Below are 25,064 nucleotides of genomic sequence, written 5' to 3'. Positions count from 1 at the left end.
TGTCTGAATCTTTGCGACCCCATGGACTGTAGCCCACCAGGCTCTTCTGTCCATGGGATTTCCCAGGCAAGAATACTGGGGTGGATTGCCGTTTCCTTCTCCAGGGGATCTTCCCGACCCAGGGATCCAACCCAAGTCTCCCGTGTTGGCAGGCAGGTCCTTTACCACCAGGGAAGCCCAAACCTAGTAGTGGCCTTTTCTTTTTCTTGTGCTGGACTTTTCCTATTTGTAAAGTTTGAAAAGGACATCTTACCATCTCACCATCCGGATCCCTCTCAGTAGTTATCTTGCAAATAAATAATTATTTTAAAGAGAGAATACACGAGAGAATGGGTGCTCTGTATTTATGTAGTTGGTACTGTATTTTCTCAAGCAACCAAAATACTTGTTTTACTTCTTTCCATTTGTATGAATACAATGTGATAATATTTAAAAAACACTGATGCCCAGTGTTTTAGGGAAGCCTTTCTGTCAGAGTGTGCCAAGTGGGCCATTTCATTTTCTGAAATATCAGTGTTTGGAAAAGAATAAAAATCTTTTAAGCAAGGTTCTGTCCTCCTCGTTCTCCTCCAACAGAAAGGGGAAGTAAACTATAGGACATAATTCTCTCCTAGAAATAAGAAAACCTCTTAGGTAATAAAAAGCTTGCCTAGGCTGCTAGACTCAATACACGTTTGCTATTTTTACAATGCTTCACTTGTGTATAGAACAGAAAGTTCCCTTTATTGTCACTAAAAAAAATAACTACCCATCCTATTTTGCAGCATCTGCCTGATTCCAATGATTTGCCATATTTGTTTTGTAAATTGGTTCCAGGGAAAATAAACACACACTCCCACCTTTTAATAAACAAGGAAGAAATAATCATGAAACTAGATGGAAAAAATGGGTCGGTGATCAGTTTTAAGCCATAGTGAGGAATTAAAATTTTGGTGTGAGGTAATCCACAGAACATTTTTGAAAATAGATTCCCATACTTAGCCAATGAGCAGGAATGGAAATCTTTTATAGACTGTATAGCCAAGACGTTCAGTGTTGAGTAGAGGCCGTTATTGACGAGTTTTCTTCTGCAGCGCTGCGCCTGTTTACACGCTCCCTGGGAAGTTTTGCTACCCTTCAGAATCTTTTTCCTTATTTAAAGGTTGGGGTTCTGAAAAGGTTATTGAAGGCAATAAGTGAATGAATTCATGGCATCATGAAGTGCCACTGAGACTTCATTCATCCTAAAATATTAGCCAGTTTCCTCTTTGCATTTGGGACTTCAGAGTTCTGACAGACTATCCAAAGAGACCCTGCAATGTATGTATCAGTGTCTAAGGCAGACTTGGATATGTGAGTGCATACACGCGTGCCAACATGTGTGCACAGACTCACATTCAAAGTCTAGAACATGCTTTAGAATGAGTTGTATCCAGTGTGTAGGTGGAGGAAGGTATCCCATGCTTTTTAAGTTGGTTGATGGACCCTAGATCTCTTAGATGGCACTGAGGAAGCTTTGCAGCTTGTGGTGGTTCCTCATTAGTGTTCTGTCTCCTCACATCACACTGGCCTCTGCGCATCGCAACAGGTCCTTCCTCTCCATTTGTCCTGTTTAATTTTCAGATATACTTCTTTTGACACCAGTCTGTACTCAGCTCTTCCCCCAGTTCCTTGTGGGCTTTATACCTTTTTGCACTTTACAAATAAATGTACATTAAAATGGCTTATCATTTCATCTGAATCCTTTAGTTGAGATTGTTACTGTGTGCTGTTCAGTCACTAAGTTGTGTCTGACTCTTTGTGACCCCACGGGCTACAGTACGCCAGGCTGCCCTGTCCTTCGTGGTGTCCTGGAGTTTGTTCAGACTCATGTCCATTGAGTTGGTGATGCCATCCAGCCATCCCATCCTGTCAATTTGGCCAAATTGTAATTTGAAGACCTACATGATCACTTGAAAATATAATTTCAAGTGTGAGAGACCCTGCATGTCTTCCTTATTTCCCTTTTACTCTATCCTTGTTGATACACACACATCTATAAAGTATTGTGTGCAATAGATAAACTATTTCCATATAAATATCTTGTATGAACTATATTGCCACAAGAAATATTCATCATGCTTCTCCTCACAATTCATGTAAATATATACATGGACATTTCATAAATATATATGTGTGTGTACTACATTAGTGGGACCCTCACAGCCTCTATATTTAGTGAGATGTCAGATCTAGATGCCACTGTGAGCAGCAGTGGGAGGCCTTTCCTTTCAAGTTGGTTTGGGAAAGCAGTTTCATGGATCTGAAGCACAGCTGGGCGGGGGAAGGGGGATGAAAGCAAGGTTTCCTATTTATCTGAATGTGATGACTCAAGGTTTAGCTGGATGGTTCTTCTAATTGTGGCCTCTGTCTTCAGTCATGTGGGGCAGGATGCTCTGGCACCCCCAGATCCGCGGGAGATACATCTGCCTTTTGGAATGCGGGGGAGCCCCCAGCTGTCCAGTTACTGATTCTATTTGTTTTTATGGTTTCTGGAAGGGAAGCATGTTTTTGAACTATGTTAAGATGCACTTCTGTTTCTTAGTGGAAGGAAACCACAGTGGATTAACCAGAGGATAGCTGTGGTATACATTTTAATTAAAACAAGACTACTTGCTAGATTGAGAGCTTGGGAGGGATCGGAAGGGGTCCTCTTCCAGCGGACTTCCAGTGTCTCCACCCAAGTTAAGGACACGGAGGGAGGTGTCCTGGGCCGGGCGTGGGTTGGAAAAGAATTTCCAGACATGAGACAGAACGAGAGGGAAATGCAGTTTATTAGAGTGGGAGACGCTGTTACAACAGCAGGCCAGCTCAAGGGAGAACTGATGTTCTACAGGGGTCCTTAGTCTACTTTTATACCCAGGGTACAAGAAGTGGGGTAGGGGGTCTTGCGAGTCATTTGCTGATTGGATGAAGCATGCATACTGGGTGGGGAAGAGTAAGGCAGATACCTCCTCCCTATGGGGTAGGAGGGGAGACAGGTTATACTGTTCCATTAACAGTTACAACACCGGGGAGGGAAGGACGATGAGGGTCTGCTTTTTCCATTCCTGCATTCCAAGACCCTCCTTGGTTTTATCTGCTCTTTCCTCCTTGGTTCAGCACAGGAGGCAGCTGATTTTTAGGCCAAGGGACGGCAAGGTCTCTTTCCCTCTGGGATTTCTGCGCTTGGACAGTGGTGCCAGGAGGTGGCCTTGAACTCAGACCCAACAAGCGCTGGCAGCCTGCGGTAGGGGCTGCCGAGTGGCCCAGGCCTGGCCGTTTTCTCAAGTGGTCACAGAAACCATGGAGTAGCGGGAAGGTGAGGGTGAAGATGCCCGCATCTACGTGGAGTGGACGGGCCCGGGAAGCGCCGGGGCAGGTGTGAGCTGGTCTGGAGTGTGGGGTCCTAGTCGCTCAGGACAGGACGATCCATCCCAGGCCAAGGGCTGCCAACAAGGGGGAGAGGGCTGCACGTGGAGGATCGAGGGTGGGGTGAGGGGGGCGGGGACGAGACCAGCAGGGAGAGCCCTAGATCCTCAAGCAGGACGATGGCGCGGACTCCAACAGGACAGGAGAGAGGAGTCCACCCCGAAGGCCCGGGCAAACCAGACGCCAGCCTGCGGTTTGAGCTGGAGCCCGGCGCCCCGGCGCAGTGGGCGTCTTTCCACACAGGGGCGCTGGAGCACGTTTTACTGCAGAGGAAGAGCTAATGTGCACCCAGACCCGAGCGCCCCAGCAGGTGTCGCCCCCCCAACACACACCCCGGGCTCCCCACTTCCTCTCCGTGCAGGGGTTGGGGGCGGGCGCGGAGCAGGCTTCGGAAAGTTGCAGGCATCACCAAATGCTTCAGCCTCCGTTGAGGCTTACACGCTTATCGAAAACGAAAATGAAGTTCGCGATACACACAAATAAGTGGGGTGTGCCGGGAGGAGCTCTGGATTGAGTCGCTCGAAAGGCAACCCCCACCGCGCCCGGGTTGGCCCTGGCCTGCCTTCTGTGACCTTTTCCTTCTCTTCTTCTTGAGACCTGTTTATGGGAGCAGAGCTTGGTTTGGGAAGGAAGGGGGCTCATCGGAGGCCGCGACCCCGACCCCCCTCCCTTGCAGCCCTGCGGTTTGCTCTCCATCAACCCCGTGGGCACCCCCGCCCCTCAGGGGTCTCGGCTATTGCCGGTTCACGTTAGGCAGGGAAAGCTTCAAGGGAAACACGAAGGAAAGCGCCCCGCAGGGCGCCGGGGTTGCAGCAGCGAGCGATACTAGCGCGGGGACGCGGAGCGCAGCCCCGCGCGGAACCGAGGACCTGCGTCTGGGGGTGCCGCCCCCTGCCTCCGTGCCCCCCACGCCCCTCCCCATCGCGGGCCTCTTCCCTCGCTGCGCTCTCCCGAAAGACGGCGGGGTGCGCTCTCCCGGTGGCCCGGAGCCCCCCCAGCGCGCTCCCGCACCCACGAGCTGCATGGCTCCGCGGCCTCCTCGCGGCCAGCCCCGGGCCACCCGGGCACCGTTCCCGGGGGTGAAGGGACGCGTGGGGAGAAGGCGGGGAGGAGGAGCTGCGCGGGGACCCGGGGCGGGGGGAGCGCGGAGATGCGCTCCGGATGCTTGCTGGGCTCTAGGTGGTGCCAAATTCCGGGGCCTAGGCATTTTCCCTCCCTTTATGGTTTTCTGTTGTTTTTCTTCCCTTCAATGGCTTTGATTAGGCCGTACGCGGCCGTGGCGAGGAGTTGAAAACAGAAAGGCAAAGGGAAAGAGAACACGCCGCCAGACCCCGGCTCGGCGGAGCCGCCGGGGAGGGGGCGGAGGAGGCAGAGCCAGGCGGTCGCTCGGCGGCGACTCGAGAGTGGCGCGCGGGAGGAGAGGCGCGCTGCCGCCGTCCTTTCCTCCGCCTCCTCCTCCTCTTCTTCTTCTTCCCCTTTTCCCCCCGGAGGGCGTGGGGAGCGGGAGCCCGAGAGCGAGAAAGCCGATATAGAAAAGCCCCAAAGACAGCCGGCGAGAGCGCGCGGAGACCGATGGCTTCGCTCTACCAGAGGTTCACGGGCAAGATCAACACCTCGCGGTCCTTCCCGGCGCCCCCGGAGGCGAGCCGCCTCCTGGGCGGCCAGGGGCCCGAGGAGGACGGCGCGGGGCCCAAGCCCCTTGGAGCCCAGGCGCCCGTGGCGGCGCCCCGGGACCGCGGCGGCGGTGGCGCGGGTGGCCGGCCCCGGTTCCAGTACCAGGCACGGAGCGACTGTGACGACGAGGACGTAAGAGCATCTTGGGGTGGGGGTGGCTGGGGGGAGACGCGGGGCTCCAGGCGAGCCCGGGGGAGACGCACCCGCGCCGAGTCTGCGAGGGTCTCGGGGCGCCATCCCCTCCCCCACTCCTCCCGGAAGCGCGCCCACAAATCCACTCCTTGCGCGGATCTCGGTCACCGCCGTCCTGGAGCGGGTCCCGGTCTGCGGCGGCGGCGGGCCAGGAGTTGGTGGCTTTGAGGGCAGCGTTGGCGGAGCTGCGCTGCTGGGGTGTGGAATTGGCTGAGGGTTCACGGAGGCCCTGGGGACGCTTGCTGTTAGCCGCACGCTGCTATGGATCCTAAGGAGAGAATTCGATCTGTGTGTGCTTACCAGTTGGTTTCTCTGTTATTTCTTTCTGTTTTCTTTTGTCTGCTTTAAGACTCAAGGAAGAGACTGTCCCAGGCTCCTTTTGGCCCCCTCCCACCTGTCACTGGAGTCCTTACCGCCCAGGCTGCCACTTCTCCACTCTCCACCCCCTCCCCTAATCCCCCCCCCCCCCCGCACTGGTGGTGGGGCTGGTGGTGATCCTCGTTCCTGAGCCATAAAATAAAGCGCTTGCCTCCGAGGCCCAGCCCTCTGTCCCAGGCCCAGCACAGTTTTCGCTGGTGGGAGTCAGGCCCTGCCTGTCCCTACACCTGGCCTTGGACTAGCCACGACCTTGGACTGTGTCAGTGGGAAAACTTCTCCAGGAGCACGTTTTCTACTCTTCTCCCGGCTGGTAGCTGGGGGTTTCAAAGGTTTGATTTGCATATCACCTTAGTAACCGATGACTCAGTCAGGACACCCGAAGGCTGCCGGAGATGGATGAGTTCAACCACCTCTATTGATCTCTTCCAGCTATTCAGAGGGCCAGGCAGGGCCAAGGGATGCTTCTGATACCTTGTGTTCCCAGAAAAAAAAACAGAGAAAAAATCCCAGACAAGGTCTCAGACAGGCAGACAGGACTGGCTCAACTGGTCCAGCCCCCTCTGGGTGTGTTAGGTCCAAGAGTTTACTGTGTGTAGCTTTGAGTGTCCCCCCGCCCCCCCTCCCGGGGTGGGGGGTTCCTGGATCCAAGTCCTCTCACAAGCCTCGCAGATGGCCTCCCCTGGCAGACCCAGGGCAGTTCCTGCCTCTGCCCTGAGCACGAGGCTGTGGTCATTCAACATGTCCTGCCTTGCCTCACTGGTTGTTGTGTTTTGTGAATGGAGGATCTGGAGACATGGCAAAAGTTTGTAGATGTGGTCACACACACACACACACACACACACACACACACACACACACACTGTATTAGAGCTTGCATGAGATTTACTTATTTTTGTTTATTCCCAGACCCCCGCCCCTCCCCAGTTACACAAAGACCTGTCACAGAGATGGCCATCACTCCAGTGGGTCGGGTCCTAAGGGAAATGCATGAATTCTCAGATTCAAGGAACCAGAATCTCTGAGGAGGGGTTTCATTGGGGCAGTTGAAAAATTATGGCGGATTAAACTCCAGAGATCTTGGGGAAGACCACCGAGCTGCAATGCAGACACAAATGATGCACTTTTTGCCTTGAATCTTTTGACTTAAAACTGTTGGAATTTGTTATGCTTGAAGTGAGAACCATGAGCAATTTCCTCCTAACAGGCTCTAGGTGTCGCTCGGGGAATGGAGAGGGGAGAGTTTCTGAATTTTGTTGTAGACGGTCTCCGCCCATTTCCCCCTCAGCTTTGAGAATGTATTCCTCCTTTCAGTTTGACATATGTCTAGAACTGTTCCTCAGATAAGCAAAAGGGTTGCACTGAGGAGCAAATTATTAATTTAACATTTGCAAATAATTTCTGCTGAGATGACTCTGGAGAGTATATCTACTTTAAATTCATGAACTCCTGATATTAATGTTTTTTATTTCATGGAAAAGGAAAAAAAGGGTGTGTGTATGTCTGTGTGTGTAAATGTAGGTATAAATATAGTGTATGCAGTATCCTTCTGAAATATATATATATCATGTTTAAAATGTATTATTAAAAAATGACACATGACTAAATGTAGCATCAATTTCTTGAAAATTTTTATGTGCTTTTCTCAGAAAAAAATATTCAGGATTGGAAAAATTATGTCTAAAAATATACTATGTAGGTGTACACGTTAAACATTCTTTTCCCTCCAGTCACAGGGAATGCCATTTGCTATGAGTTAGTACTAGTTAAAGAAAGTAGGTACAAAAACTACTTTTCTGATATCAGCCCTTGTTAAGATTAAAGAATCTTGAGTAATCACCTTGCTACCTACATTTAACCCTTAAGATGTACAACTGATTAGGAATATGTTGCATGTTTTTCCATGTACCTTGGGCATCCCCAGGGCATGCTGGTTGCTGTCCAACGTTCTGAAGCATCCTGTCTATTAGCACCCAGGAAGTCTTCAGCACCTTCGTCTGGAGTCCCAGCACTAAGGCTGCCGGTGTCATTGCTCTTTGTGGCTTGTCTGTGCCGTGAAACAGAAACAGCCTTCCCACCTTGGTCACTCACATGATGGTAAACAGCATTACCTTTAAAATCCAACGAGCTTTATGTCTCATTGTCCTGCCATCTAGAAATGAGGGAATAAAATGTAGTTCTTGATCTGTGTCTGTGTGTATGCACACGTGTCTGAATGGGACTGAGAATGGACAGTTCTTTACAAAATAACGTTGAAGGTAGTTACCGGGTCTGGAAGAGAGAAGTCAAATGCTGCAATAGCATGGTTAGTAACTAGGAGTGCATTGCCTGTCTGCACCAACTACATGTAGGGACCTCTCCACTGTGTAAAAGTCTGTTTGGGGTGGGCCAGTTTTAAGGTGTGAAGTTTAACTTTGAAGAAGAAAGCAAGCCAGAGTGCTTTTCTACCAGAGTTTCCTCATCAATCTTATATTTATTTAAAGTCAACGACTTGAGAGACCCCTCTGAGGAATCAATAGCTATTTTGATTTAAAATTCATTTCATAGGCTAAAAATAAGTTGCCTCTTAAAGGGACTGTTGTTGGAAGTGACTTTTAATGGAGTTTAGTAACTTCTGGTAGGAATTAACTTCAATTAATTTAAAAATACTGAACCTTGTTGCGCCCTCACTTGAGCATTTCCTTTTGATTTCTTAAAGGACTTTGGAGGCCATGGGTGACTGTCCGGGCACTAGGCTTGTTGAGGCCACATCAGCATGTTCCTGTATTCTTCATTTTTGATGACACGTGATTTCCTAACAGTACAAATGTGACAATAGGATTTTAAAACAGCAATTCAGCCAAAACAGAGATTGAGCAAAAATCATTGCTTGTGCAGTCTATCTTATGATATCAGTGCTATCTAGCTTCTGATGTCATGCTTCTGATGTATTGCACCTTCCTGTTTGTCTGCAACTACCAGCCCTTCTTCCTCTCCACCTTGACTTTTCACTGACATGCTGTCAACATCCTGTTAATTTCTCCTTGGAGTTTATCAACTTGAACTTTTCAAGCAGCTTGACTCCACCGAAATATTTGTATACCTTCTGACTTTCTTATGCAATTTCAAACGTATTTAAAATCTCATATTATCTTCCTAACATTGAGAAAAAGGTTAAAACTTTCAGCCACCAGCTTGATCTCATTGTTTTCATGTCGAATTCGATAATACTTAGTGTAACTCATCTGTAGAAGAGTTATGGGATGTCACAGGGTTGCTTGGAGCTTTCAAATTCTCAGTCACGTGATCTAAAGTGGATTCACTAGTTCATTACAAGGATTCCTTTTTCCTTATTTAGGTTGGTGGCACACTCACGTTCTTACTGTCGTCACTGCAGAAAACTGCACACACAATGTCTTCAGTGTCCTCTTAAGTACTTGATAAAATGGCCTTAGTCCTGTTGTCTCCTCTTTTACTCCTGATCACCGCCACCCTACACTTCAGACTTCTGTATCATGTGTTGTCATGATGCCACATGAATTCATGTCCTGTCTCTTTCTGACCTTTGTAAGTCCTTTTTTTCCCCTCCTCCCCCTCATGTAGGGGGTTGGGAGAACATATACTCCAAGGTTTTGGTCTCCACTATTCTATTTTTATCCCTGCCATGCTTTCTTCTTAAGATAAATTGAATATTGGGAAAATTAAAATGAAGATAAAGGGAGCTGAGTATATTTCACAGCTTCTGTAATAGCAGATGGCCATAGTAGCTTAATTCCTCTGGTATACACCTCCTAGCATCTCTTCTGAAGAGTATTCGCTTTTCTATTTTGCAGAATTTGAGAATTGTAGGGTTGGAAGGACCTTGGAGGTCCCCACATGGATCTCTTCTCCCACCTTTTGTTCCACAGATCAGTTTTGGTAGTGGTGACAAGACATCCACGTAAACTATATCCCTGACTGTCACTTCCCTCTCTTTTTTCATGTGGTTGGTTAGTCGCTCAGTCACGTCCAACTCTTTTGTGAACCCATGAACTGCAGCCCACCAGGCTCCTCCAGCCCCTCCATGAGGTTTTCTGGGCAAGACTACTGGAGTGGGTTGCCGTTTCCTTCTCCAGGGGATCGTCCCGACCCAGGGATGGAACTCACGTCTCCGTGTCTCCTGCACTGGCAGGCGGATTCTTTAGCGCTGAGCCACCGCTTCCCTCTCTTTACATCTCGTTATTCTAAATGACTTTCTGCCTAACCTCTTATTTCTACTTCTACTATTTCTTCCACCCCTGAGCATAGCATACAGTAATCATAAGCTTGTACAGTTACATTTCTCTCAGTATCTTGATTTCTTTCTTGTGATATGAAGTATCTTGCTAGATAGACTTTGAGGTGCCCTCACGGGTTTAATGCTGTGTGACACTGTATCATAGTCCCCTCCAACAGCTGTCCTCCTGCAAAGCCTATTTTCTGCATTTCAGAGCAATGTCAAACACAAGACAAGCCAGTCGGTCCAGTTCAGTCTCAGTCCTGTCCAACTCTTTGCAACCCCATGGACTGCAGCACACCAGGCCTCCTTGTCTATCACCAACTCCTGGAGCTTACTCAAACTCAACAAACTCATGTCCATCGAGTTGGTCATGCCATCCAGTTATCTCATCTTCTGTCGTCCTCTTCTCCTACTGCCTTCAATCTTTCCCAGCATCAGGGTCTTTTCCAGTGAGTCAGTTCTTTGCATCAGGTGGCTAAAGTATTGGAGTTTCAGCATCAGTCCTTCCAATGAATATTCAGGACTGATTTCCTTTAGGATGGGCTGATTGGCTCTCCTTGCAGTCCAAGGGACTCTCAACAGTCTTCTCCAACACCACCACTCCAAAGCATCAATTCTCTGGCGCTCAGCTTTCTTTATAGTCCAACTCTCACATCCATACATGACCACTGGAAAAACCATAGCTTTGACTAGATGGACCTTTGTTGGCAAAGTAATGTCTCTGCTTTTTAATATGCTGTCTAGCTTGGTCACAACTTTTCCTCCAAGGAGCAAGTGTCTTTTAATTTCATGTGTTTACTATCTAAAACAGTCTCTCTGTGAATGTTTTAGTAAAGTAGCTATCACAAAATTATACAAAATTTTGCTTATTGTCTCAGTGCAGAGCACATAGTCATCATTGGGAAATTGTCTGTTACAAGCAAGTACAAATGGTGATACAAACAGAGATTCAGTGCTAGCTGACTGATGGGTGAAGCCAAATATAGCATCAAAACTGTCTTGCCTCTGCGCTGCACGCTGTGTTTTTTAAAGCACCACTGGGTGTATCTCATTCCACCTTCCTTGTTACCTTGGCCTGGGGAGAACCATAACAAAGAGCTAATCTGTTGGCTTGAAAAATTAGTCAGGGTAAGCCTGATGTTTTTCATTTGGATGAGTCAATTGTCCACTGTGAATTATCGCAAATAAATTTCAATGCGTTAACAAGCCTTTGCTCTGTGGAGTCGGCCAAAAAAGCACGTCTTTGCTTAAGGCCGAATCTGTTTATGAAAAATGAGCATTCTGCCTTCTCGGTGGAATTGAGTTCTGTGTAGCAGGAAGATCTTTTGAAGTGGGCACGGCAGCCTACTTCACATGGCGCGCTTCCTTTTATTCGTGCTAGTGCACGCTTTTAAGTAATTTACTTGTATATGTTACCTGTAGATATAAGGAGGTCTGGAGTATTAGATAACATAGTATCAGTTTATATTTTTGACAATGGAATCAGCTCTTTTTCCCACATGAGATTATTATTCTAGTATCACTATGCAGATAGGAATTGCTCTAGATGTTGACTTTGGACATTTTTTCTTCATAAAAATAGAGCTTTTTATTTCATACTCCAAGCTTTTTCTCCTTTGGAGTCAGAATGATTAATGAGTTTAATTTTTGGAAGCAACTGGCAGGAGTTGCTGAGTAAGATGTACACGCTGATTGTATATAACCCTGTTCCTTTTAATTACTCTGATGATAACATTGCATTTATCATGTGCATATGGAATGCTTCTCTGCACTATACAGTAGTGATCCCTTTCATGCAGTGTTGCCTATAAAATAATACATACAGTAATCCTTTCAAAATTAAATTCTGCCTAATAAATACAGTGTTAAGGGCAGTCAGTGCCCATGTGCCATGCTATGCTTTGCTTCATTTTAAACACATCCATTCGGTTTTATGTCCACGTACAAAAGAAAAGCACTCAGCCTTTCTGGCTAATGGCTTTTGGAACACGTATCTTTAGAAGGATCTGCATCTTGAAATTATCTGAAATAAGATATTTAAGAAGTGGATAACATCTCATCTTACAGATGAGAAGACTGTAGATAGTTATGTGAATAATATTCTGTAAATCACTTATGTTCTCTGACCTCAGAGAAGCTCAGGCTTCCCTTCTCTCCTATCCTTCTCAGTATCCACTATGGTACTGTAATTGAGTGTAAGAATTAACTTAATTATATCACTGGGTTTCAAACATATGAACGTTATGAAATCTTAACAGTCTAAATTATTTTGATTCTAAATGGATATGCTAATTGCCAAAGGAAATAACAGTTTCACCACAGTAGTATGAGACTTTTGCCCTGAATGGGTTTCCCCAATGGTTTTACTCTTTTTTCCTTCATACAATGCTTTCTGTGTTTCCTAGCAGCATCCAGACCCACTGGAAGCAAGGGAAATGTTCAGTTTTGTCCCATAATCTGGGAACATATATGGGTAACTTTACAGGGAGTCTGAAGCCAGGAAGGCCCACAAGGCCCAGATGGTAGACTTCCAGGTGGTGAGCATCCTGCTTCCCAGAGTCGGAACATCTCCACTGACAGCAGCGGGCACCAGGGGGTGGGCATCGTAGCCGGGCACCTGGCAGGGACTGGAGTCTTGCCTGGATGCAGGAAAGAGGGGACTCCTGTTGCTACAAATGGAGTGGTTCTCAGGTCCTGGAACAGTCGTTCCCTTTAAAATAGACAAACCTAAGTTTAACTCATTCCTGTGGTGTGTAGATAAACAGCTTGAAGGCATTTAGAATGCAGTAAAATCATACTAGTACCATGCCCAATGGAAATTAAGAAAAAAAACCATACCTCCACATAGTTTTTAATTAAAGGGGAACTTCAAGATTTTCCAGGGTATCACAATCATTATCAAAATAAAATCTTAACTTTCTCTAATGTTCAGATTTTATTTGCTATCAGCTTTTACCTTAGATGATTTGGGGTCAGTTTTAATATGCCTCTTAAAAAAAATGTGGAGCAGGTTTTCGTGGCATGTTCCCCAGTTTGGAATTGAGAAGACCAATGAATCCTTCTGTCTCCTATCGTTTACTGTTTGAGAAGATTCAGTTTAAAGACAGAACTACTGGAATTAATACAGCTATTTCGTATAGCAATGGTCTTTGTTATATCATCTATAATATATTTATATGATTGTTTATATTCCTTCTATTCTCTATATTGTGCATCTAGTATGTTTTAAGATGGCATCAGCCGGAAGTGGACCAGGATTGGAAGAAGGGAGCATTGAAGAATAGGAACAGGAATAAAAGAGGTTTTATGCAGTACAAGTGAAGAGGAGGTGGTTAAAGCAGAAACTAGAGGTAGAGAAATGCATGAGACGATCCCAGGCCTCCAGGCTCCCTGACCGTTTCCCCCAAAATATTTAATTTCCTAAACTGTATTCAGATCCTTCCTATGCTTCATACAGTCTGCCATCCAGCAATTTAAACATCAAAAGCAAAAATAAGAAATCTCTTTGAAAGTCCTGAGAGATGACATTATCTCATCAGTTTGTGAAAACTCTTAAGAGTTGCAAGCTGGTTGCGACCCCACGAGGTAGTGAAACCCCACCTGCCTTGTGTGAATGGCTCCAAGCCCTGGAGACGCATGGCTGGTTCTGGGCTCTTTGTGCCTTCTGCACATCACTTCTCAGCATCTCCACCACTCTGCGGACGGAGCCAACAGAGACAAGTGGTCCCACGCTCTGCCCTCTTAGTCCTCAGGCTGCCTGGAGATGAGACTTTCATCCCCGCCTACCTTGCCACATCGTCTTGGGAATATTCCCAGAGGGGACGGTTGTCATTTTCTGGAACACTTGGCTGCGTTATGTTAATCGAACACCTAGCTCCTTTCGCAGGCGAACTTCTAGGTCTTCTCTGTTGTTATGTCCCTTCCATGTTTTCCAACTCGCAAACGTGTGTTCCCCGTGCCAGGTGTGAGGGCAGTGTGCTGCAGGTGAAACTCTTCGAGTCCAGAGTGAACCCATCTGTTCGCAGGTCCAGCCCAGCGTGCATTGCTGCTGAGAATAGCGCTTTGAGGGGATAGAGGCTCCGCTGAAACTTACATGGGGGCCATGGTTAGTTTGCTCGAGGGGTGTGTAGGCGTGGCACGTGGAGAAACGGAGCCAGAAGTCAAGTTGGGCTGAGTTTCCAAACTGGACCTCACGTTGAGTGATGCTGTGGTTTGGCGCCGGGTCACTGCTGCTCTGCATGTTATTGTGGGTCTCAGGGCACCCGTGGGCTTATGCCCTCCATCCTAGCGTCCCGTGTGGTCACGTGGTTGGCCTTGGCAGGTGGCATGGACTAGAAGTGAGAAGAGCTGTCCTAAGTGGACGCTTTGTGAGCTGGCCCGTGGTTTGCCCCGCTCTCCTTCCTTCTGCCGCGGATGCTAGCAGTATTTCAGGCAGAGGCTGTTCAGCGAGAAAGACAGAAAGTTAGGTTTGTAAAACACCTCGGTTACGTCCAGACAGTGTCACCGGGCCCGCACAGACGGACACAGAGGGATACGTGTTCCTGTGGATCAGCCACCGTGCACTGTCCCTGGACCTTGGTTGTATCCTCCTCTGTGGGCAAATCCAGCACTTTCTCAACCTCTATGGGAAGTTTTGTTCTACCTTCCTGCATCACGCTTAAAACTTTTCAGTTCCCAAAAAGACGGAAATGGAAATTTCCCTGGAAGGGCACCCGATGTTGGGGTGATGAGTTTTAACAGGTTCCCTCATTTCCTGTCTTTCGGGAGTATGCTTGTTGGGTGTGGTGGAAAAGGTGAGAAGAGACAAGTGTGGCGCTCCTGGGAGGGGGCAAGGGAGAGACCGAGTGGCCAGAGTGGACATACAGGTTCCTAGATAGTAATGATGGAGGCAGACAGCCTTCCGGATGCTGCGAAGGCTCAGCCTTAGAAATGAGCCTTCTGGGCTTTAGACCATTCAAGTCAGAAATGAAGAGACTCTGAGGTTCCCATAGGGAAGCCTGGATGCTTCGTCTGTGTCCTTACATTGTGTGTTGTGCTCTTCATTTCACGTGGATTTTGGAATCCATTTTACACGGAATCTACATTTACAGTGTAGGATTAAAGAGGACACGTGTGTGTGTAGTTTAAGTCGCTCAGTTGTGTCCGACTCTTTGCAACCCCATGGACTGTAACCCACCAGGCTCCTCAGTCCATGGGATGTGTTAGGCAAGAACATTGGAGTGGGTTGCCATTCCCTTCTCCGGGGGATCTTCCCAGCCCAGGGATTGAACCTGTGCCTCTGGCATTGCAGGCAGATTCTTGACTCCCTGAGCCACCAGAAAAGAGGATATGTCTTCATCTAAACAATAGGCGATGTCATCAGACACACCCAGATCTAGCAAATGCTCTTTCTCCCCCAGTGCCTGTCCTGGCCAGTTCTTTATTTCACGTGTAGAAAGGTGTTACCAGTTTCTCTTCCTTTTTCCTAGATTTTTTGTTTCTCTGAATGGACGGAAAAGTCAGCCCCTAAATGACTGGTTATCTGTTACAGGGAGAGGGGAGATGCTGTCAAAGATGGGGCACTGTTTCTATGGAAACAGTAGCTGGCTGTGATGAGCGGGGATGTCTGGTTTCCTTGTTGGGTGCTGGCCTTACTGGACACGCCATCACTGATACCCTTCCTCACGGCTGTCCTGCAGCACCAAGGAGATCATATCAACCAGAAGCTTTTTGTCTCCCCAGGTGCCCGGAGCACACCTGAGCAGAATCCTAATGTCCTGTCTCCGTGTGATCTTTGATCTTGCTTCTCCTGCTCCAGCACATCTTTTATTTCATCATAGCCATAGGGAAAACAGTCTTGTTTTCGACTTCTGGGGTTCATCACAGTGTCTCTGAAATAGAGGTGGACTTGAGGGGTCATTTCTGCCCCCCCCCCCCCGGTATCTGTCACCCCCTCTTACACACACTTGAGAGCCATTTTCCTGCTTGGATGGACTCTTGGAAGTTTTCACACCATCCTCCAAGCTTCCCTTCCTCTTGTCCCTCTCAGATCCATCCTGACCGCATGGACAGTCCATTTCCCCGTGTCCTGAACGCTCTGCAGAACATCGCTCTGCGGGGTGACCCTCACGCGGCTCCTCACTTCCCTCAGTAAATGTCAAGGTCCCTGTCATGGCCGGATGGTGTGCGTTGTCTGTTCCCTCTGCCTGAACATCCTGCCTGCCTGCCCTTCACATCTCTGCTTCCCCATCACTTCCTCAGGGGTCCGTGCTGGGCATCCTACTTAAAGTTGCAGCTCCCCCACCCAGCCCTCCTGGTCTTTCCCACCCTGCATTTATCACCTTCCGATATGTTGTTATAATCTTCTTATCATGCCTGTTTTATTTTTGTCTTCCCCCCACACACACACACACTTAGAGTACCAGCTGACTAGTGTCAGGATCTTTGGCTGTCTTATTCTCTGGCGTGTCCAGGTGCCTGGTATTGTATCTGTCATGGCCAACGTGCTCAGCATGTCTCTGTTGCAGGAATGCATGAAGGATTGGCATCCTGCCTGACCCCATCTCTGCTCACTTCTATTCGAATAAGCACAGTGCCCTTAACCCAGTTCTCCAGACCTTTTTTTTTTTTTTCCGAAATTAAAGGAGTTCTGAAATTAGAACTCTGAACCTCCTATGTGGCTGCTTACAAGTGGCTACAATTGGATTCTTGTCTTCAGATTTTCATCTGTCCTTTGATGCCGAGCAGTTTCTGCCCAATGGTCAGGACTTAAGACCACAGCTGAGAAGACAAAACAATTATTAGGGAAGCAGTAGGAGTTACTTTTGTAGGACCTGCTTAAGATGTGTGATAGTTCGCATTTGATACTTTGTCTGAGTTTAAAAATAAGTGTAAGTTAAAAAGAAGTCTAATACTTTGGCCACCTGAGGGGAAGAGTTGATTTATTAGAAAAGACCCTGATGCTGGGAAAGATGGAAAGCAAAAGGAGAAGGGGGCGACAGAGGATGAGATGGTTCCATTGAAATACTGACTCAACGGACATGAATTTGAGCAAACCCCAGGGAGCTAGTGAAGGACGTAGGAGCCGGGCGTGCTTCAGTCCATGGGGTTGAAAAGAGTCAGACACGACTTACAACAACACAAAGGATAAGTCAGACAAAAACAAATACTGTATGTTATCACTTATATGTGCAATCTGAAAAGTACAACGAACCAGTGAATACAAAAACAAAAGCAGACTCACAGACATAGAGAACAACCTGGTGGTTACCCACTGGGGAGAGAAAAGAGAGGAGGGGACTTTAAAAAGGGGTTATGACGGGATTATGTGAAATCATGTGTATGAAACTTGAAAATTGTAAAGCGCTGCAGAATTTAAAGAACCTTTCATTCAGTAAAAATGTACGAGGTACATTTTCTATATATAACTGCTTCTGCTGACTTTTTTCTCTCTTTTTGTGGTTATCAGAGGAAGGAGTCCCATTAGGGAAATGCAAACCTTTAAGAAGAGGAGATTCCTATAAATACGGCATTGCGATAAGTTGTTTCTTGATTAGAAATTTGCATTACCTAATTCTCAATTTAAATGAGAGAAGAAGATCACAGCTTCTTTTTCCTTGGTCCTGTGATCTCATTTCGTGTGGCAGGTAGAAAGTCAAATCAGAGTGTTTTTGAACTGTGTCATTAGAGGGGAACTGAAGTTCCCAAAACCAAAATGCACAGATTCTGACACACACACACACAAACTCTTCTGGATTCTGTAATCTATGCGAAGCTGCCGGAGGCACATTAGCTACCTGCAGCGTCCATTTTTATGATGATACAGTCAGAGCTGCCTGGCGCTTTGGATGGAGCTGGAGCAGGAAGGGAAGTCTGCAGGTGTGACCCTGACTCTTCTGCCCACTTCCAACCTGGCCTGGCACCGCCGGCCCCTAGAGGCTGTCTCAAGGCTGCAGTAGGACTTTGATTCAAGACTCCTTAAGTCTCGATGATGCGAAATCAAGATTTACATTTGCTGTGACCAGACAGGGTTGAGTGCAAATGTGTTCCATGCTGAGGGCTCTTGTGCCCACATCAGCCCGCGCTGAGCTGTTGAACAGAACTGAGGACTCACCCCAGACCCTCCGTTTAGAGCACGGTCTGTGGCACGGGCAGCTCTCTGATCGGTGGTCAGGCAGCTGCAGGCAGTCCTGGGCCTTCCTCTGAAGACGCGCTAATAAGCGTGTGTGTTTCCTGATTTGTCACACGGTGCAGAGTGCAGGCCCTTAGATACAGACAGTGCAGTGATAATAAGGAGATGCGTGACTGGACAGTCAGCTCTCTGACCACTGGAGTTAAGTAGTCGAAGTGCCTCTGAACACTTAAGGCCCAAAGACTCACAGAAACGTGTTTTCTGCCATCGTTACACAAGGGAAAAGAATGTGCGTTAATGGGACACCGTTTCCCGGCTCAGCACCCCGGTGCTAGTCCAGGGAGAGAGGGGGAGAGGTGTGTGCGCGCTGCTCACTCAGCTGTGTGTGACTCTTTGAGAGCCCCCTGGACTGTAGCCCACCAGGCTTTTCCATCCATGGGATTCTCCAGGCAAGGATACTGGAGCAGGTTGCCATTTCCTCCTCCAGGGGCTCTTCCTGATCCAGGGATCAAGTCTGCAGCTCTAGGATTGCAGGTGAATTCTATACCACTGTGGTGCGTGTGAAAAGCCACCTCTCACACACTCCACCCATCTCTCTGCACCTGAGAGAGGGCCCAAGGACCCTGACCCCCTGCAGACACCCCCCGCCACTCCGCAGAGCAGCTGAGGCAGAGCTCCACCCTGCAGGTCCACACCCTCCCTTCCTCTCTCAGAGCCTCAGGAGGGGGCGAGGATGGTCCTGGACCCAGCACACCGGCCCATCACTGTCAGAGCCTGGTCACAGGTGCTAGTCTGGGACACAGCAGTGCCCATGGAGGAGGAAAGAGGCCACTGGGCAGGTGGGCACCAGGCTACGGAGGGAAGCCTCAGAGGAGAGAGCGGAACCCAGCCCTGCCCGCAGAGCCGGGAGCTTGGGGCGAATGGGGTGCACCCAGGAAGGTCAGAGGTCTCCGTGGAAGAGCATCATCTGAGTGTGTCAGCCAGGGAGCATCCGCCTTCACTGGATCAGAGCAGCCAGACCCCAGGCTTCAGCTTGGATTTGTTGGGGTTTTCAGTCTCTGCTGCCCCGAGTTCTGGGCTTGTGATGGCAGTCACCAAAGGGGAGTGGGGACAGAGCCAGCAGAACGTCATCTCCTCCCTAAAGCAGCTGCACTTTTAAAATATTTTACTCGTAAGTACAATTTCACATGAAAAGTGGGTAGTACAGAGCTCTTGAGTAACAGCCCAATTATCCAGTAAACTCCCAGCCACTGGCAGGATTTTGCCATGATCTCTTCCTGCCTTGGTTTATGAATGAGCCGCACATAGAATTGATCCTGTGTCCACCCCGCAGCGTGATCGCAGGGCACAGGGCTGGGCAGTTGTTGAATGGTTCATGGTGTGGGCGGGGCACCACAGTGGGTGATGTGTGCCCTGGACTCAGCCTGCCCGAGCATGAGTGCCAACTGCTCACCATTTAGTCATTGTATAGCCTTAAAAAGTCACTTAACTCTTTCTGGACTTTAGTTTCCTCATTTGTAAAATTAAGGGGGAAATCTATGGTATTTTTCTTATTGGTATATTGTGAAAGTGAAAGTCACTCAGTCGTGTCCGACTCTTTTCGACTCCATGGACTGGAGCCTGCCAGGCTCCTCTGTCCATGGAATTCTCCAGGCAAGAATACTGGAGTGGGTCGTCATTCACTTCTCCAGGGGATCGAATCCAGGTCTCCCACATTGCAGGTGATTCTTTACCAGCTGAGCCACCAAGGAAGTTCAGTTCGAGTCCATGCATGTTAAACTCTTAGAATAGGTTCCTACATGCCGTAATCATAAAGTCCTCGTTACCAGGTCTACTTGTTTTGGAAAGAAAGGGTGGAGGACTCTGGTGTGCCCTTCTGCAAAGTGTCTTGGGATTAGAACTGTGGAAGGGAAGGGAATGTGATAAACCCCCAGTGATCACACAGGCACTGATTATTTAATCTTAATCCCTTGCATTTGTAACTTAACCATTATCCCGATATGCAGGTTGAGTGGTTGGTTATGAGAGGGCTGGACGGCTGGGTTCCATGGTTTTAGGAAGGGCTGGGGATGTCAGGGGTCATCAGGGTTAATCAGGATCCCCCTTGGGGTGGGTTTGTGCCCTCCCCACCCTGCCCCAACTTTTGTGAAAGAAATGTTGTGGCTGGAGCCATAGGTTCAAGACCAAGCTCCCCTCCTGAGAGGAGGACGAATGAGGCAGTGCAGGCTGACCCCAGATTAATTCCTAGGACCCTGTCATCTCCACAAAGACCAGATACCTGCCAAGAATGTTCATGGAGACCCTCTGGAGCCTGAGACCTCAAAACCAAATGAGGAAACAGTGGCTGAAAAGCATGGCTTCTATTAAAGTCCATCCTGTGGTTGAGAGTTTGAAATATTATGCACGGTCAGTGCTCAATAAGTAACATTTCCCCAGCAGTGGTCAGAATGGGTCCAACTAGGAGACACGGAAAATACTGCGGAGGCACTGCCGGCTGGGGGAGGAGAGCATCCACAACCCACAGTTCAGCTTGAGGATTTATTATAAAAGGACCAGCTGGCAAAGGTGGCCATATAAAACAGAGTGAAAAAAAAAAGGTATGGATTCAGTGGAGCTATTTAGAAAAATAATGGAAAACTGGCCAGATAATGGATTTGACTATAGCAACTGAAATTTAAAAAGTGTTCTAACTGTAAACAAAAATACTGAACCCACTTCTCTTCCTGATCCTCATAAAATTTCACTTTAACATAACCCCTGCCTTTTAACTGCCTTTCTATTAGCAATTTAGTTGGGAACTTTTCATTTTAAACCTTCCAAAGTTTCTTCACTCCAGCCTCAGGAGCAGGTGGATGGGAACCTGGCTGTACCATCCAATTGTCAGAAGAGAAGGTGTGCCCACCTTTGAAGTGGTTTCTGTAACTTTCTGTGGTTGGATAAGCACCTCCATCACCCTCAGCAGAGCGACCATCACACCATGAGCAGCTGGAAGGGGGTTTAGACAGCCAATGGCACCATGATGACATTTCTTCTCAGGAACCAACCAGGGAAGTCAATGCATTTCTTCCACCACGTTGGCCTTACGTAGTTAATTTCAGGTTTCCCGTCTCTATCACTCTCTGTTTTTCTCTGTGTCTCTCTTACACACACACACACACACACACACACACACACACACACACACACACACACAAGACAAGCTCACCGAGGAATGTCCACCTCAGTGACCAACCCAAAGCAGTAGATGTGTTTCCCTCTAAACCAGGGCTCGCAAAGACCTTCATCTGAAGTGTTCCTCTCGGAGGTGCTGGAGGCTGTGTTTGTTCACCTAGACTCTGGTTGGTCCTCGCCGTGGCCTGGAGCACATACCTGCCTGATTTCCCAGGACTCGGCCCATGGTGTGAAGACAGACTGCGCACTGAATGTCAAGGTGCGGAATCTCTCTCGGACGTGGACAGCAGTCCCCGTGAGCTGGCTGATCGCAGTGAGCTCACCAGGAGATGAGCCAGAAAATGCAACATCAATGTAGATAGTGGGGAGAGAGGGGCGGGGAGGATATGAGTTTTTCCCAAAATGAAGCAGAGCCAGTGTTGTGTTCAAGGAGACCTTGGAGCATTTTCTACAAACTCAAGAGCCTTCAAGATGAAAGAAAAAGCTCGGAAATAGACTCAGTGAATCATTGAAAGCCTTGGAAAGGTATCGTGTATCTGAAATATCTGATAGTTAAAACATCTTGAGGTTGGCTTGCAGGCATCAATGGTTCCGTGACCATATACATCTTACAGGGGTCAGCATGCCATAGCTGTAACCTAGAAAGTCAGGAGGAGCTGGTAAAAACATCTCTGGGCACCTGACTTACTGTCTGGGTCAGTGTTTCTCAAAGCTGATTGCCTTCCCAGTGCTAATGTTTCCAAAGAAAGGTCTTCCCAAGGAGGCACACATCAAAACACTCTAAAAACAAGAACACGACTAGGGAAATACAGAAGGAAATGTCTATAATTAACCCAGCTCAGCTGAGAAGCAAGATGCCAATTTCAGTGAAGCCAGGCCAGAATGAGAAGGGGAAAATCTGTATCCAATTTTGGAAAAGTTCCCAATAACTCTGAACGCCTTTGGGGAAGAGCATATTCCATATTTTTTTAATGACATGATTCTAGTTCAGTGTTGAAAAGTGCGGCGACGTTTGCTTGTTCTGAATAATCCACAGCCCTTGGCATTTTTCCTGGTTTTTATGGCTCCAGGACTGGCCAGCACTCACATTCATTGAGTTCAAATAAAATCTGTTGACTAGTAAAATATAAAATTTCACTTAAAAAGATAATTATGAAGAACCTAATTTAATCTAATTCTTTTCACATCAGTAAGTGTGTATAAAACTGTCAGCTTTGCAGTTCCTTTGAAATAAGATTGGGCTCTTGTTACAGAGCTGGGGGAACCTATGCAAGGTTTTATCCACGCTTCCCTTTTTAAATGTCTGCTTGTGTGGAAAAGAGGTTTTCATCAAAAAGTTTGGGAAGCATTGAATTCTTTTTTTAAAATTTATTTTAAATTTAATGTTTTATTAAATTTATGTTTATTTAATTTAAAATTAAATGTTTTATTAAATTAAAAACTCTAATGTTTTATTAGAGCATAGTTGATTTGTAGCATTATGTTAGTTTCAGGCGTGCAGCAAAGTGATTCATTTATGTATATATATCTATATATTCTTTTCAGGTTCTTTTCCATTATGGTTTATTACAAGATACTGAATATGATTCCTCATGCTATACAGTAGGTCATTATTGTTCATCTATTTTACTTTACTGACAAAGGTCCATCTAGTCAAAGCTATGGTTTTTCCAGTAGTCATGTATGGATGTGAAAGTTGGACTAAAAAGAAAGCTGAGCACCAAAGAATTGATGCTTTTGAACTGTGGTGTTGGAGAAGACTCTTGAGAGTCCCTTGGACTGCAAGGAGATCCAACCAGTCCATGCTAAAGGAAATCAGTCCTGAATATTCATTGGAAGGACTGATGCTGAAGCTGAAACTCTAGTACTTTGGCCGCCTGATGCAAAGAGCTGACTCATTGGAAAAGACCCTGACGCTGGGAAAGACTGAAGGCAGGAGGAGAAGGGGACGACAGAGGATGAGATGGTTGGATGGCATCATCGACTTGATGAACATGCGTTTGGGTGGACTCTGGGAGTTGGTGATGGACAGGGAGGCCTGGCGTGCTGCAGTCCATGAGGTTGCAAAGAGTCAGACATGACTGAGCAACTGAACTGACTGAGTATGTCTGTTAATCCCAAACCCCTAATTTATCCCTACCCCACTTTCCTCTTTGATAACCATAAGATTGTTCTCTGTGTCTATGAGTCTGTTTCTGTTTTGTAAATAAGTTCTTTTGTATTTTTCATTCAACCTCTAAGTGCTAGCATATGACGTTTGTCTGACTTGTCTCACTCGGTGTGATATCTCCAGGTTTATCCACGTTGCTGCATAGCAAGAACATACTGCTGGATGGCAGTATTTCATTGTCTTTTTCTGGCTGAGTCGTACTTCTTTGCCTGTGTATACACCACATCCTGTCTGTCTACGCATGTGGCTGCAGACATGTAGCTTGCTTGCCTCTCTTGGCCAGTGAAATTAGTGCTGCTGTAAACATAGGGGTGCACGTTTGTGTGTGGAGGTGTGTGTATGTTCAGTTGCCAAGTTGTGTTCGACTCTTGTGCACCCCCCCCTCCCCGTGGACTGCAGCATGCAAGTCCTCCCTGCCCCTCAGCATCTCCCAGAGTTTGCCCAAGTTCATGTCCGTTGAATCAGTGATGCCATCCAACCATCTCACCCACTGTCGTCCCCTTCTCCTCCTACCTTCAATCTTTCCCAGCATCAGGGTCTTTTTCAGTGAGTCAGCTCTTTGCATCAGGTGGCCAAAGTATTGGAGCTTCAGCTTCAACATCAGTCCTTCCAATGAACACCCAGGACTGGCCAAAGTATTGGCGCTTCAGCTTCTACATCGGTCCTTCCAGTGAATATTCACGATTGATATCCTTTAGGATTGACTGGTTTGATCTCCTTGCTGTCCAAGGGACTCCCAAGAGTCTTCTCCAGTAGCACAGTTTGAAAGCATCAATTCTTTGGTGCTCTGCCTTCTTTATGGTCCAACTCTCACATTTCACATGATAGTCATCTCACATGACTACTAGGGGTGCATGTATCTTTGCAAATTCGAGTTTCTCTGGATATAGTCCCAGGGATTCCTGGATAATATGGTAGCTCTGTTTTTATATTTTTGTGAGAACCCTCCATACTATTTTCCATAGTAGCTGCAGCAAATTACATTCCCACCAACAGTATAGGAGGTTCCCTTTTCTCCACGTTCTCCCTAGCATTTGTTATTTGTAGACTCTTTAGTGATGCCCATTCTGACCGGTGTGAGATGATACTTCATTGTAGTTTTGATTACCACCTGACCTGCCTTTTGAGAAACTTGTATGCAGGTCAGGAAGCAACAGTTAGAACTGGACATGGAACAATAGACTGGTTCCAAATAGGAAAAGGAGTACGTTAAGGCTGTATATTGTCACCCTGCTTATTTAACTTCTATGCAGAGTACATTATGAGAAATGTTGGGCTGGAGGAAGCACAAGCTGGAATTAAGTTTGTCAAGAGAAATATCAATAACCTCAGATATGCAGATGACACCACCCTTATGGCAGAAAGCGAAGAAGAACTAAAGAGCCTCTTGATGAAAGTGAAAGCAGAGAGTGTAAAAGAATTAAGTTTGTCAAGAGAAATATCAATAACCTCAGATATGCAGATGACACCACCCTTATGGCAGAAAGCGAAGAAGAACTAAAGAGCCTCTTGATGAAAGTGAAAGCAGAGAGTGTAAAAGTTGGCTTAAAGCTCAACATTCAGAAAACTAAGATCATGGCATCTGGTCCCATCCCTTCATGGCAAATAGATGGGGAAACAATGGAAACAGTGTCAGACTTTATTTTGGGGGGCTCCAAAATCACTGCGGATGGTGATTGCAGCCATGAAATTAAAAGATGCTTACT

At 47.1% G+C, this 25,064-nt stretch overlaps 1 protein-coding gene and 1 long non-coding RNA gene across 5 annotated transcripts in view; one reads left to right on the top strand and one right to left on the bottom strand.

Annotated features, from left to right (window-relative positions):
- The window catches only part of DPP6 (dipeptidyl peptidase like 6), a 1,052,271-nt gene that overhangs the window by 262,274 nt on the left and 764,933 nt on the right, over positions 1–25,064 (top strand). For 2 of the 4 annotated variants that reach the window (XR_011482010.1, XM_070450349.1), the window contains exon 1: positions 4,562–5,235. The exons of the other annotated variants lie outside the window; for them this stretch is intronic. Coding sequence is in view for 1 of the 2 variants with exons in the window: in XM_070450349.1 (XP_070306450.1) it covers positions 5,002–5,235 (234 nt within the window). In the remaining variant the exon portion in view is untranslated. Of the gene's footprint in view, positions 1–4,561; positions 5,236–25,064 lie in introns of those variants that run through there. 4 annotated transcript variants of the gene reach the window in all.
- LOC139029831 (uncharacterized) lies at positions 3,914–5,723 on the bottom strand. The gene is made up of 2 exons (XR_011482079.1): positions 5,596–5,723; positions 3,914–4,026 (listed from the first exon to the last, which is right to left on the bottom strand). It is a non-coding gene; the product is annotated as an uncharacterized lncRNA (long non-coding RNA).

The sequence above is a fragment of the Odocoileus virginianus genome, chromosome 1 (assembly GCF_023699985.2).
Source record: "Odocoileus virginianus isolate 20LAN1187 ecotype Illinois chromosome 1, Ovbor_1.2, whole genome shotgun sequence".
In the NCBI taxonomy this organism is placed as follows: Eukaryota; Metazoa; Chordata; class Mammalia; order Artiodactyla; family Cervidae; genus Odocoileus; species Odocoileus virginianus.
Note: the sequence above shows the minus strand (reverse complement) of the source record. Positions and strands in the feature narration are given on the sequence as shown.